Source organism: Mauremys mutica, chromosome 1 (assembly GCF_020497125.1).
Source record: "Mauremys mutica isolate MM-2020 ecotype Southern chromosome 1, ASM2049712v1, whole genome shotgun sequence".
Taxonomy (NCBI): Eukaryota; Metazoa; Chordata; order Testudines; family Geoemydidae; genus Mauremys; species Mauremys mutica.
This window is the reverse complement of record NC_059072.1, coordinates 113,144,717-113,160,577: the sequence shown is the minus strand read 5'-3', so window position 1 is coordinate 113,160,577 and position 15,861 is coordinate 113,144,717. Positions and strand designations below refer to the sequence as shown.

At 41.2% G+C, this 15,861-nt stretch overlaps 1 protein-coding gene across 1 annotated transcript in view; it reads right to left on the bottom strand.

The window, feature by feature from the left end:
• The window catches only part of CACNA1C (calcium voltage-gated channel subunit alpha1 C), a 636,517-nt gene that overhangs the window by 184,791 nt on the left and 435,865 nt on the right, over positions 1-15,861 (bottom strand). The window contains exon 8 of the mRNA XM_044991489.1: positions 2,656-2,759. Within this exon, the coding sequence (XP_044847424.1) occupies positions 2,656-2,759 (104 nt within the window). The remainder of the gene's footprint in view (positions 1-2,655; positions 2,760-15,861) is intronic.

Sequence of the window (15,861 nt, the reverse complement as noted above, 5' to 3'; positions counted from 1 at the left end):
AAATGAGATGCCCAGAATGGGTTACCTGGAATGTAAAGATCACCAGGAATATTGTTTTGTAATATCTATGCAGAATGGATCAATCAAAATAGGGAGTGCATGAGCAATATCTGAGTCTGAGGGGCGAAGACATTTCAGGACTCAGTACAATTCAGAACTGCATTTGAAAGTTAGCTGTTTGAACATTCTGTTATTTTTTCTAACGTTTTTTTGGAAACTTCAACTCCTCATTTCAGTTTGCTAAGAACAAGGAGCCTTTCTCAGGGATGTTAACAGAGAATGGCTCCCAGTGCGATCCTCCAGGTTGACTGTGAAGAAATGGAGCAGCTATCACAGTACAGTCAACACAGGCAAGGAGATTCAGCTCAATGATGTAATTGTGGATGGACCTCACAGTTGATCCCAGCTGTCCCTAACAATTGCTTATGTGTAGTATAGCTTCAGTGATTTTTGGCTGCAGTACCTTAGGTGCTGTCAGAGTGGGCACTCCCTGCCCTTCTCCCCCAATCAGATAATATATATTCTTTAATTACCGCTATTGACTTTTTGTCATGTGAAGGTGCAACCAATTTTGCCTGCCTACTTTCCTATGCCACCAGCTTCCACTGCTATTTTACATGGTTACCTGCTGATTTGAGTGACGAAGTGGGGGAATCTGACTCTGATATTGAGGAACTCATGTTTGAAAGTATCACTCCCCAGTTTTCCAAACACAGGCTATTGCCTCACTCTTTATTTTTGGAGCCTCTTTTCCTCTCCATTTACTCACTTGAAGCTCCTCTCCTGGCAGCAGTTGTCATACCTGCATACTTTTCCCTCAGTAGGGGTGATGCAGAAGGTAATGAATCCTCCTCTAAATCCATAATCTGTAGGACAGCAGAGAAGGTTTTTTCTTGTCTGGGCCTACTAGTGCCTTCCTGTTCTGATTGTCTCTGAGATCATGGACAACATTTCTGTGATGTACGTAACTCCCACTCCTGCTAAGAGAGCGTCGCCCTTGATTTGCCAGGACCCCCTCACCTCAAGAACATCTTATCAAAATTAGATATGAGAGTTTAGAGTGGTCAGTACAGCAGATAGGTACAGACATTAACCAAACTTCCCACCAGGCTCAGTAGAGTAAGCACTGGGGCCAATGTTTAAAAAAAATGGCTGCCTAAAGTTATGCTTCTATGACTATATTTACACCCCTAAATAAAATAGCCTGATTTTTAACAATCTTCAGTACCCAGCAGTGACTAAATATGGAATTGGGAACCTAATCCTTGGCATTCATTTTTTGAAAATCTTGTCAAAAATATTTGTTGACTTGGATCTTCTAGTTCTCTCATTCACCAAAGCCAGCACAGAGTTTAACTCCTGGGTACATTAACAGCTGGTTTATGTGAGGCAACTGCTTACTTGGCCTCAGCAATGATGCTTTGTAGCACAGGTTAAAATGAAGAGTTAAGGAACAGCTGCATCTCTTGGGGATGTTTTAACCCTCCCTACCGGACCCCAATCCCCATCTGACTCATGATCACCCTTATAAAACCTCACAAGGAAATGACCTCTCCCTGCGTCATGCCTAACCCTGTAATGTGTACAGCAAAGAAGATGTGCCCATTAAAGAAAAATATGTTAATCCATTCATGGAAAATAATCCCTCCGACCAGCCTACATTTCAAGGATATTAAACAAGAGAATCTCTCAGTAGAGAAGGAACAATTTGGAAAGACTCCCATTTTACAAATGTTTAGGGATTTGCCATATATGCTGCTAGTCACCTTTCACTTCCATTGATTTCTCCAGGATTTTACCAACAATCCCTTCCTGGTTTGGCAAGTGATGTGCTCGTCCTTATTCAGGCAAATTCAGGACTTGTAGTTTCATGGCACCTGCTAAAGCTTATTTTAGGGAGAAGAGTATTTTAAAGGCAACGTGTTGGCTTTTCATAAAGGGATTTACTCAAAGATTCCCCTCATTTCAGGTAGGCCATCTGATGCCATGTTTTGGTATTTACACAACAAAGCTAGGGGCTCCTACTAAACGTTTCTGAGAGTGACCCACCACTACCCCATTATAGCCATAACCAAAGAGAAGGAATAGAGATATAAATGAAATATATAAACAATAATAAAACATTTTCCTGGTTCTGCTTACCCGCTAAGTACACCGAGAACCAAGTTAAGTACAAAAAATGACCCTATGATGATTAGTGTAACAAAATAGATCCAGGGCCAGTCCCTTCCTATGGCATCATTGACCTGGAAAAGTGGAATGATAATTAGTGAGACAGGCTCAGTTTCTGAGCACTGCAAGGCTCCAGCCAAAGGGATCTCAAGTCACCAGTACCAGGGTTTTCAAAGTTTTGCATTACTGCAGTTTGTGATTGAGACCAAGTTGTCTTCTCTCCAGTCTAGTTGGAGCTGGGTATTTTGGTTGGACTGAGGTTGAATTTCCTCATTAGAGAGTAACACTTTGTTGTGCCAGTTATTTTGGCTGATCAAGTTTTAAGTTATTTATTTCAAAACCAATGTAAAAACTTCCTTGGATTCAGAATTTTATTTTGGATGGAGGTTAGTCAGGAAGGGATCCTGGTGACTGGGAAGAACCCTGATTATGGAGTCTTGCCCTGCAGCATTGGAAAAAGGACATCGAAAACTGGCAGCTTACCCGCTCAACACACCAAGAACCAGATTTAGAACGAAAAAGGATCCAAAGATGACCAGACTGACAAAATACACCCATGGTAACTCATAGCCCATAGCGTCCTGCATCTGGAAAGACGAAGGAAAGTTAGAAGACAGAGCGAGAAAGCAGAACTGATTAGGCGAAGGAACAGATGGAAAGGTTTGTAAACAGAGCCTCTGGTTATTTACACATAAATGTACCAAATGTTTCTTCTTTATTATGTCTTCACTTCTCTTTCTTCTCCTTTGATTCCTCTGTTCTCTACCTGTTTCCATATAGGTATGACCTTCTGTGGTCACCTTTATAGAATCAGCTTTTGCCAACACACACCACACATTGTGATCTCAGATAAGAAGTAATTTCTCATTCTAAGTAAAGTGCGAACTGTGGTACCTCAGATAGTAGTAAGTGTTGGCAAATGCTGACTTTTAATGGCAACTTCCTGGTTATTCTCACACTGCTTACCATAGTCACGGCAGTCTCTGTGTCCTTAGGCCATGTCTATACTACAGCAGCACACCTATGGCTCTGTAGCTGTGCTACTGTAGCACTGAGGCTCAGATGCTTCACACATCAATGGAAAGGGTTTTCCATCAATGTACCTAATCCATCTCTCCGAAAGGTGGTAGCTATGTTGATGGAAGAATTCTTCCATCGACCTACCTGCATTTACATTGGGGGTTAGGGTGACACAACTGCAGTGCTCAGAGTGTGAAATTTGTCATCATTCAGGGTTATCTAATTTTTAAGTTTAGACCAGGCCTGGGAAGAAACCCCTGCCACTGCCCACCATTTTCTGATGCTGTAAAGTGCTTTCTAAACTTTTCTTATAAAACTTCCTTCTGTCTATAGAGGCCATCCATGCAACCCAGTGATTCCCGCACATGTCAGTCGGAGACCCTGCAATCGAATGGCATGAATGCAGTTCCAGCTTTGACATGAATGCAGGTGGCTGCAAATAGAGCAGGCTGTTTCAAGCACAATGTCATCTGAGCACAGAACCTGCAGTATATGGAGAGCAGCCAGCATATCAATTCAGGTACATACAAATACTATATTCAAAGGCTCACCCTTATCTTAAAAGTTTTGTTAGAAATTCATATTTTGGGATGTTCAAGTGAAGATATCTCATAGCTGGATGCATTAATCTAGACTTAACATTTCATAAACACTTATCTCCAAGGCAGAGAAATAGACTGTAGGCAAAATTTTCAAAAGCACCGAAGTGTGTTAGCTGGGAGCCTAAGTTCCATATTCAAATGTGCCTACGTCATTTAGGAGCCTAAGTCCCACTGACCATGCTTTTGAACATTTTATGCTGTATAGTATAGAAACTGCTCCTCTTATGGCAACTTAACCATTTGTTTCTTTCAGGTCATAAAATTCTTCAGTAGACAGGCATTCACACATTACCAGCTTAGAAAAGATGACTAAGCCACATAACTACTCAGGAAAAGAATTCAAATCTTCAATAGGCAGAGGTAGGAAAGTAATACTTGTTAAGTGAATTCTTTGTAGAAAAAAAGTACCTCATCCATATCCCTCTCATTGTACAGTCTTTAAAGTGCCAAATTCATAACTTTCCAACTGTAATCTGATGACTTTCTTTGGCAATAGTCCACAGTCAATGGGGCAATCTATGTCTCTGTGCAGGGATCCCTAAACTGCAGCATAACAGGAAAGAACTCATTAAAAATGAACTCAAAGTCTGTCTCAGTGAAACTATCTCATTGGCCTCTTCCCAAGAGGATTTATAGGTTTTGTGCCTGGAAAAGAGCTCTTGAACTCTCCTTCTCCCTACACAAGTGCATGGCTTCCTCTTCCTACCTTCTCTAAGTTTTCTCTTGAATACATGTGTAGAATTGTTCCCTGTTATTACATTAGTTTATAAATAATAGAAATAATGTCTTATATTCATGTAGTATCTTTCATCCCAAAGGGTCGGAAGGATTATGCAATAAGAACAAATTATATAGGCTTCACTTCTCCCCCCACTGAAATGCAGTCGCTTCTGCAGTGAAACACAGGAGCTATTTCAAGAGCATAGCAGCACTACACGGGCATTCAGGACAGGAGGAATAAGACAGCCATTTGAAACCACAGAGGGAAATTTGGGCAGAATGTTATTGTCCAATCTGGAATTAGGCCAGGACATCTGAGTTAACACCCCTACTCTTATGAAGAATGGCATGGGATTTTTAATTATTATAAATCAGGTTTGGAACAATGCCATAAAAATTTACCAGCATAGGCACAAAAATGACTTGACATCCCTTAATCATGGTCGATGACAATGAAAAAAACTAACAGTACGTTACTTACCCATCAAAAAAAAAAAATTACTCAGCCTAGAATAGCGGATGAGTAAAATTTTGCAAGGCTGATTTAAGTGTACGCTAATTGCTATGGGCCAGATTCACAGGTGCATTCTTGGCCTTTGTACTATTTTGGCATGGAGGAGATGTCAGCTCCAACCCCATCCTGGTGTAGGGAATGGAATGGTATGACCAGAGCATGTTGTACTCCAGACATTCCTAACTAGTGTATGTTCCTTTGGTATTGCTGACCATGGGAGTCATCACAAAATGACCTGGAGAATCAGGGAGCTGCACATTGGCATTGTAGAACATCTGCGATTCTGATACTAAGTGATCAGGACCTCAATTTTTCATCTCCTTTACAATGTACAGTCTTATGTATAATGAAAAGGCTGAGTGAAAGCAGCATTAATTTTATAATAATTCATTAGGTGTACAGAAATCACTGGTATTTGGTAAGAAGCTGATCATTATTTACTATGGCTCTTCCTGGGCTCAATCATAGAGCATCTTGCTAAATTATGAGCACCCTCAATTCTCATTGGCTTCAAGTGGAGGGGAAAGTTTTCCAAACACTGTAGGATTGGGCTGTAAGCAACAGGCAAAAGAAGAAAGGAGGTGTTCAGTGACAATACGATACAGTTTCTGTATTGCAGTAGTTTGCTAAGACTTGGTGCAAATTATTTAAAATGCTAAAAAGACAGGTACACCTTGCATCCTTTACCTGCCCATGAAGAATGTCTTTCGGGTTTGTGAGAGGAAAAAGGGATAGGGTAGCGATTATGGACTGTTTGACAGATGGTGGAAAGAAAAATACATACACTTGCCCAAAACAGCAGTGTACTATCATGCAGGAAGGCCTTATAGCCTCAGCTAAGACTGCATGTCACCACATATCTGGGAATTCTTCCTGTAAAGTGGACCTGTCCTGAAAGTCTGGGATAGACTGTCATCAGCTGAACAATGTTACTGTACTTGTATCAAAAAGCACCTTGAATCTCTGCTTGGTCCAAAATCTTTCTTGGCTATTTTTCAAAGCTTGGTGAATATGCAGACATTTCACAAACATATCCCTTGACAGCGGTTGGAGGCTGTCACTGCAGAACTTACTGGACTGGTACAGTTGGCTTTTGCTAATAATGCTGTTGAAGTGGAGAAGGTCACTGCAGGACTTGAAAGAGATTTACTGTCTATATGCCATTAAGTTTGGAGACTGAGATTCGGGATGTTTTATGTAGCTGCTGTCCAGTGAGAATAGGCAGAGGCAATGCTAAAGGTTACTTCTTCCGTTTCTGTTTTACAGCTGTCTGGGCCTTCTGGTTGCAGGGTAAATTTTCCCGTATCTTTCTCCAGGTGAACATTTATTATCAACAAGGAGCCTTAACAGGAAAGGTGGATCATCTACTAACTTTACAGTTCTGCAATGGGACTATTATACTATGTAGGCTGAGTGATTATGCTGTCTGATAGAGGGCACAGGGACTGCAAGCTGGTGTCAGTGAAAGATTGCATGTGATAGTACTTCCACCTGACCTCATAACTAACAGCAGGTGGGACCCTACATATGATAGTTTGCAGAAATCATTCGGTTTCCCATCTCAAAATGCCTACCCTGTCTCAGCTGTCACATCCTCAGATGCATATATTTTACTACTCTCAGGGATCATAAGGTTAGTGCATTATTGTACATTAGCTCTGATGTATCATTTGTTAAAAAAGAAAGAGATGGTCTTATGGGTAAGGCACAGAATTGGGGTAAGGAAACAGAATCTATTCCCAGCTCTGCTGCACGCTCACTAGGTGACCTTGGGAAAGTCACTTCATCTCACCATCATTTCCCAATCAGCAAAACAGGCTACTAACATAACTCAAAGAGGCACTAAGAGATTAAATGAATGTTTGTAAAGGGCTATGGCAGTGCACAGCGCTATTGCTATTAGTGGGACTCTGTGGGAAGTTACACATGGGTTATCTTTTTGCAAAATCTGGAGAACAGCTGGATACTTTGGGAATATTTTTGACTACTCTGCATATCAGTCAACATATTATGCAAGTATTACAGAATTCCACACGACCCTGTATTCCAGATTGACGTTTCTTGCATAATTATCTTTCTGAGGTGAGGTAAGTCTCACATTCTACTGGGTGCAACACAAGTCCCTTGTTCTAAACAAACATCAGGTCATTCTTCCCCCCAGGAGTGCAATAAACAACACTGTTTATATTGGCGATATCGTTCAATACGGCACAGAAGAGATTATATGAATTTTGAAATCATTTTATTGACAATTCTGGGTTGTTGGTAGTTGAGGAGCCTATTCACACTGTCATGATTTCTGTTGCAGAGGTCAGATAGCTATTCTGCCAGCGTGGAACTGTTTTACACAGAGTAGTGCAATAACAGTTCCTTTCTTACAGTGCAGCCTTCTTTGCTGTCATGGGAATAGCATCTCAGCCTTCAACTTCAGTTCAAGACTTTGATCTCAGTGATGCAGATAATGCCTGCTAGCAGTAGCAACAGCTGGGACTTTTAATTCTAGAGTTTGCTAAACTACAACCACAACTGGCATTTTCAGCCAAAGCCAAGAGCTGAAAAGACATGGAGATGAATCTCCCATCTGGCTGGTGGAGGTGGTTTGGTGGTTCTTCCAGAATAGAATTGAGGCATATTGGTGGGTGGAGCATGGCATTTTGCACTCCTGGCATCCTTTACCTGCTTAGAGGATTTCTGTTTTCAGGGTTGCTAATCTGGCACATTTTACAAGCATTAAATTCATATAGTGACGTCCCTTGTCAGGTGCAATGGCATTATGGCAGAATGGCTATTATTCACCACCATACTGGAACGGGTAATTCTCCACCAGTAAGGCAGAAGGCACATCAAATTTCCCCAGCTATGTAACAAGTAACAACACCAGACATATACAGAATATCTTTCATCCAGTCAGTGGCTGAGGTGGAAATAATCCACTAGACTATGGCACCTCTAGGATATACGAACATACAATTACATTTTGTGCAAAAGCTTGTCTCAAAACAATTGACAAACTCTACAAAGCCAGGACAAACTAAATATACGTGAATCACTTCATCCATCAATGAAATGCAACTGCCTCTGGAAAGGAAGGAAATAAAGCAGCAGCTCTTAAACTGAAACAATTCGAGAAAGCAAAGAACACTGTATTCAGTGAAAACCAGAGGAGAGCTCTAGGTTGTCAGAATGTAACTTAACTAGGACACCAGGGCTAACTTCCTATCTCCTGCAAAAAATGCTAATTGATTTTGAATAGCTGTGGAATATTGTGATTGTGTTTTTTAAAACATAAGTCAAGTGCGTCAAGTACTTCATAATAAGATGTACAGCCTTTTGCAGACTAACATTAATCAAGAACAATGGACTGCTCAGGGAAATAAAGGGCAGTAAATGTAGAAATCAAAAGAAAAAAAATGCTACTTTATGCAGCATATAGGCAACTGTGGAATTCATTGCCTCAGGAAGTGGTCAAGCCAAATTCTAGGGCTATGACCAACAACATAATCTGTAGCTGCAAGTACGCTACACTTGCAATGATAAGGGAAAATAAAATACCATTTTTCCTGAAGTGACCTATCTGTTGGGGGTTTAGAAAGAATCCCCATCCCTAGGGAGAGCGCTGCATAACTGGTCAGGTGCACTACAGTAAGGGGCAGGAGAAAATTTAACTTCCTGTGACATGAGCTCTCAGCCAGAGGCCCTGATTCAGGAAAATCATCCCTATCTCTAGGAAAGGTGCTTAAAAACATTCTTAACTTTAAGCATGAGTTACAATTCTTTCCTCAACTACGATCAGAGATAGGAGAGCAGATTAAATGAACTAATGGTCTGATCTGATACATCCAAACTTCTGTTCCCATAGTGAATGACTGGCCATTTTGCAGCCATTGTTTGGTAATTTTGGGGTTTTAGGCATTAAAGGGCCATAGATTTCCTAATTTGATGTAATAATTTTATCAATTATAGATTATCAAGGCCACCTGCTGACTCGAGATGGTAGACTACTGAAAATAAGAAGGCCCAAATGTTTGGATTTAAAAATGCATTTTCTCTGGCCATGCCCATACTTCCACTTCTCTTCTCTTTCTATGAATATTTGAGTGATTGCATGTTATTCACAAGAATAGAAAGAGAAGAGAAGTGGGAGTATGGGCATGGCCAAAGAAAAAAGTTGGTCTGGGCATAACACACATGGCCCAAAAGTCATATAGGAGGGGAACAAAGGACTACCTCTGCTACTTCCCACCATACCCATCAAGAGCTAGATTTGGCTTACTGACATGGTTGCCCCAAGGACCAGGATAAGGATTTCATCCTTCAGCTCCCACAAAGATTCACTATATAAAATCCCATTAGGTGGTTTTCTCACTTGGTTCCTTATCCAACAAAGAACTTACATATGTGCATAACTTTAAGTACATGATTAATCCCATTGAAGTCAAAGGCCAATGAGTAGTTACCAGTAGAACTGAAGTCAAAGGGACTATTCACATGCTTAACGTTACATGTGTACTTAAGAGCTTTTCTTGATTGAGGCTTTGTTCAGGATTGAGGGTCATACATTATGGGAAGGTTATTTTCTGCCAATTCCCTAGAAAGAAGTCAAGAATGAGACGGATGAACCAAAAATCACTGTTATGTAACAGAATATTAGACATTTCAGTCCAGACAAGTGACATTTCAGTGCACCAAGAGAAGAATTTATCAAACTGAAATACACTTTCAGCATTCCAGAGTCTATAAGCTAGGTAATAAGGCAGGGGAACTGCAGGTTTCACAGCTGAATCAAGGCAAAGACAGGGAAAAAAGCAATAGAAGAAATAAGACTTATTTTTACAGATCCTAAAATGACTGGATGAAATTGCTGCTGAATACCTTAAAATACAGTAATAAATTGACTCTTTTGCTTCTTTTCTCAATAGGACATCTTTCTAAAAATAAAACTTCCTGCCTGATTGTCTTAAAAGAATCAAGACAATGTTTCAACATTACTACTTTTTAAAAATAATTTTGTACTCTGCAACACTAGTAGAATTGCTGATGTGGAGGAGGAGGGCTGGAGAGCTTAGCCCAAGACCTCACTCTGAGCCAATGACACTCAGAAGGAGAGAGCACTCGACTGAGATGCTTCTGCTAAAAGTGGTTATTTTCTTTGCTCCTTAAATTCACTTTATTTCAAAGTACCAAGATTAGGACAAGAAATCTTAAGCAATGCTCTCTTGCCTCGTCAGATCCATCTAGTACTTACTTATATGGCCCCCACTACCTCTTTATCTGAGTATATGGATTCAGACATTTTACAAATAATCTTACATAAAAAAACATAAAACAGATGCCTAGATTCTTTCTTAAAATATCTTCTAAGAAAGAAGGGCATGGGGAGGGAGAACAGGGAAGAAGAGCAGGGGCAGGGAGAAGTGAGAAAAGGGAGTGGTATGCTCTGGCAATCTCCATATGGTGTGTGGTCACTGGGGGACCATAGCTTGCTGGTGTAAATTAGATCAGACATCAGGATTTTCTAACTTAGAATTAGTCAAGTATATCTATTTACACTAGCACTTAGCCACATTTTCATCATTGGTTACATCCTCTGAGGATATGTGTGGTTTTCCAGTCAAGTGAAGCTGTGCAAAGTCCAAAACACATATTAACAAACAACACCTTTTGACTATCTAGCGCTAAATTACTGATATTCTACCTGTCACGGAGGCCTTCAGCTGTGCTTTTTAGTTCTCAGTGTCTGAACACTGGACTCTATGACATTGCTTTACTCTTTGGTCAGTTTCTGTTTTCATTTTCCATGTGTGTTTGCTTCAACTGAACATTCTGTTCTTAGGTCAGCTGCTCAGTAAAAGCCCACATTATTGTGCGAATTATCAGGTCTTTGTATGTGTCATTTTGGAAACTTCTGATAAGTGCACGAAGAGAATTAAAATGTGTATTCAAAGGCCAGAAGGTCAAAATATCTGTGATACATGCTGAGTCAACTGAACTGTTTTTCACTGCAATATACTCATGTTGAAAATGCCTGCAGATCATAGACTCATAGACTTTAAGGTCAGAAGGGACCATTATGATCATATATTTTTATGGCATGTTAGTTTGCTTTGCAGCAGGCTGAGATGGAGGAGAATACTGGCCCTTTACAAGGCTCAGGTGTGTTTAGTTCCTGTTTTAATTAAATCCATAATTTTGAAACAGGTTCAGGAATGTAACAGTACAACATACACTGATGTTAATAGATGTTGGCAGATAAATCCCCATGTCCCCTTTAAAAAATATAAGCATAAACATTTAGGAATTCTATTGACCAGAGAAAACAGTTGTTTTCCCCCCGCATAAAGTTAGAAGATTAAATGATACCAATAATGCTACATCAGACCTGGATTACCATGGGGCACAGACTAATTGAGAAGCATAGGGTGCTTTGTTTGGCTCAGAGAACCAAAGCATTTTCATTTTAATTGATCAATATATTAGTGGGCGATTTCTGTAGTTCAGTGCAGAGAGAGCGGAGAAACAATCAAAGCTGTCACAAATACATCACCACAGCATAGTGCACTCCTACTGAAAATATTAGTTACATAGCTAATATTCCATACACTTAGGGCAGTCAAGTTCTGGATTACAATGAGACTTCCATCACTCAGACAGGTCACATACGATCACCTCTCCAGCTCATCCAGGGCTAATAAATTACAGAAAAAAATATTTTATTTTATTTTAATCTTTTAATTTATGTCAATCCAGTGTAGCACAGAGTAATTGGCTGCTTGGTTTACAATCTATCAGGCCAAGTCCTCCACAGAAATTTAAGGAAGAATTATTTGTGATATGATGGTAGATGTTATTTTATTATTGTCCACAGGTAGTTTAAAAAGATTATCAATGACCAAGTTTTGTTTTCTGTATTGTTTTTGAAATAGTCAGTAAAAAGATTATTTAGATACACCCCAGGTGTGCTCTTTGAGAGTTTGAGTGTTCTAAAACCACATGGCTGAGATTAGCCAGTGGGTGAATTAATCCTGGTACTGTAGGTCTGCAAAGAACTTTTTGTGACAGCCGGGATGTTAGCCTCATTGCCCAGGCCAAAGTTCAGTTCAGCTCAAATCTTGCCTGTAGTTTCAACTGGATACCTAATTCTTCATGTTCTCTCCTAAAAACCCTGTTATGCCATGTGGCAAGCACAGATGGTTCATGGAATTCTGCCCCAGAAGTGGCTGCATTTCAGGGGTGGGTCTCTGTACACAGAGGGTTGATTCAGATTTCACTTGCACTGGTGTAAATCTGTAGTAACTTCATTAAAGTCAGTGGAGTTACTTTGTATTTAAATCAGTGAGAGATCAGAATCAGGCCCGAAATCTGCAAAGTATGTTGGGAACCTTTGGGACAACGCAAGTTCTATAAATGAGACAAGCCAACGAAACAAATTAATAGAAGTGCAACAATCAGCTGAATTTAGTAATTCAATTACAATGCAAGGGGTGAATTAAGTGACCCAGAGGAGGTCCCTTCCAACTCAAATAATCCATAACATACAATGGGGCCATTATGCCAACTGTTAAATCTGTTAAACCTGATCTCTTTTGGTAAAGTATACATTTAAAACAGCAACAGTGAATACAGAAAGCCTGAAATGATTCCAGTGCAGTTTACAACTCTGTGCACTTACTGTCTAATAAATATAAAATTCTTTCTGGACAGTCATTGATCCCTTCTTGAAAATAAGTGTGTTTTGGGCCTGATTTTCAAAAATGCATCTGCAAATGAAGTACCCAATTAGTGACACAAATGGACTGTCACAGACGAACCTAAATGGCCATTTTCAAGTAAAAATACCTGCTTGTGGTAGGTTCACAGGAATTAGGCAAGTAACTCTGCACACATTTTTGCACACACAATAACACAGATGCATTTTTGAAAAGCAGTGTCCCAGTGTCTCATGTACAAACAATCTTCCCAACCATACAGCTTATAAAAGATTAGCTGGATTGTCCAAAGATGAAATTTTGATTTTCATGTCTTACAAACTAAAAGTGACCCATGTTCTACAGGGTACTTGGACAGTTGCATAATGTGGATGCAATAAATTCATCTGAACTACTCTCTTAAAAGGTTCAGATATTGCCCTGGATCACCTGCTCCCTGCTAACGGATTGACTGTGACATATAGTCACAGTCCCATGTAGGGGAAGGTGAGCAGGTACTTTACTGAAGTGAGAGCTCTAGAAGCTATGCCTGGAGCAAGAAGAATGGCTCTGGGAGCCCAGTAAATACAGAGGCAGTGTGGCTGTTATGCCACCCTTGAAGCCTTCCTCTACTCCTGGTCAGTTCTGCTAGCCGCACTGGAGGGCTAGCAGGGCTGTAACCATCCCCATCTTTTACCTCTGGAGAGGCTAACAGCAGCAGTAGCAGCAGTCTGCCTTATAACTGCACTCCCTAACTATTTTGCATGGCTCTTGAGCAGCAGGTATAGCTGGAGGATGGACTCTATGCAATCTCCTTCCTCTGTCCACCTGCACAAGGGCTAGGTATAATCTGGTGCTAACTGGATTTTCAGAAATGGTGTGCGTGCGTGCAGAGTGGAGTAAGCATCACCCTGATACAATGCACATCATTTGTAAAAGCACACCAATCCAGATCTTCAGCACTTGCATCGTTTCCAGGCTTGCCTACAACATTTCTGCCAATGCACTTCAGTCCTGACCTGTACTTCTGTGGCACTAATTGATGCTAATTGCTTCCAAGGATGCTCAGAGGGAGCTAAGGGAAAGACCTGAGGACTTCAGAGTGGGCAGATAATCTAAAATGGTGGGAAAGGTCGACTCTTCTGGGGACACATGGCAATGTTGAGCCCAAACAGGAAATCTCTTTCACTGAGCCAAGTAGCACTTTCTGGTGCATTTCTTCCTGCTATTTTTAGGATGGCTTGAACTGCTACTGAACATGTCTGCTCTAGATTCAACATCCACCCAAATACCAGGCCGTGAGGTGGAGAGCCTGTGGAGCAGGATGTCTGATTTCACCCCTGTTCTGTGTCAAGAGTTTTGGGAAAGATTGGAGGCTGATGTGAGGACAGGGCTGGCAGGTGGAGAAGGTTAGGGAACTAACACTGTCTCAGCCATCTGGGAGCAATGAGGATGATCTCTGCGCTGTCCTTCTGAATCAGTAAGAAAGGAATTGCGGGGAAAAGGTGTAAGCTAAGGGCCTCTCCCATTAGATTAAGAGGGCATCCCCTTTGTAGTCCTGACCCTGTGTGCCTCTGGAGCAGTATGTCTTGCATTTCCTGTTTTCTTGTGACACAAATAGGTCCCAAGATAGGAATCCTCATTGCCTGAATATAGTCTTTACTACAGAATCATGTAGATCCCATTTGTTGTTGATCAAAAGGTGTCTGCTGGGCTGCCCACTAATCTACTATGTATTCCTGGGAGGTGTACTGCTGGTAGGATGATTTGGGGACAAATACACCAATTCCACAGACTGACCACCAGGCATGGGGAGGGGGGTGGATCTTTTTTCCCCTTGCTTGTTGATGTAGAACACTGTTGTCATGTTTCCTGACATCCACCCAAATACCAGGCTGTGAGGTGGAGAGCCTCTGGATTTGTATGTCTGATCTTGTCCCTGCCCTGTGTCAAGAGGTCTGGGTAAGATTGCAGGCTGATGTGAGGATGGGGCTGACAGTCCCATAATAACCTGAATATGCTGGGATTTTCTGAGTGATCAGAATTGCTTGAAGGCCTCATGGGCACCTCTCAACTCCAGGAGATTTATGTACATCTTGGACTCTCGGAAATGCCATCTTCCTTGTGCTGTGTGTTTGTCCCGATGGGTGCCCTATCCTAGGAGGGAGTCATCCGTAATCAATATCTTCTGCAGTGGGGGAAGAATGAAGGGAACTCCTGCTCCCTGCTCCACCACCAAACAAGAGTCTCTCACTCTGAGAGGGGAGTGTGACTAGCTTGTTCATAGCACATCTACTTCAGATGTATACCATCCAAAGCCAGGCTTGCAGACAGTGAAGCTGAAGTCTCGTGAAGAGTATCAGGTACGTATAGGACACTATGTGACCTAGGAGGATAAGATATGCACCAACTGATGGCTGAGGGCTCTGTTTCAGTTCATTGATTAAACCTGTGCAGAGGATGGTAAGCTCTAATTCTGGCCAAGTCCAAAGTTGCTCCGATAAATTCAATGGTCCCTGATGAAACTAAAAGGGACTTTTGTGTGCTCATGAAGATTCCCTGTAACACTAGGAGATTGAAAGGAGATGTGGTTGATGTCAGTACTTCCCAATGATATCTCTCAGTCAATAGCCATCTTGGTAAAGAAAGACTATCAAGCCGTGGTGTTAGAAGTGTGCTGCCACTACAGGAAGCACCTTCGTAAACACACTCGGTGTTGTTGCTCATCCAAAGGGGAACACCTTGTACTGATAATAATTTGGACCTACAGTGAACGGTTGTGGCAACGGTCTTCAGATTAGAAGGCTGCCTATGATACTTCCCCTACATACCCAGGGAGTGAAGGGTTGCCCTGGAGTCCTTCAATGACCGTAAAGACAAATCAGTCTTTTCACTAAATAAGTTATTCCCACTGAAGGGCAAATCCTTTACAGTTGACTGAACTTCTCTGGGGAATCCCGAGGAGTACAGCTAGGATTCACAACACATAACAATAGCTGTTGCCATTGACCTAGAGGCTGTTTCAGCTGCATCAACTGCAGCTTGTAGAGATGTTCTGGCCCCCAATCTGACCACCCTCAATAAGGGCCTAAAATTATGCTCTGTCCTCTGGAGGGAGCTTGTCTCTGAATTCTGAAATTTTTGAATA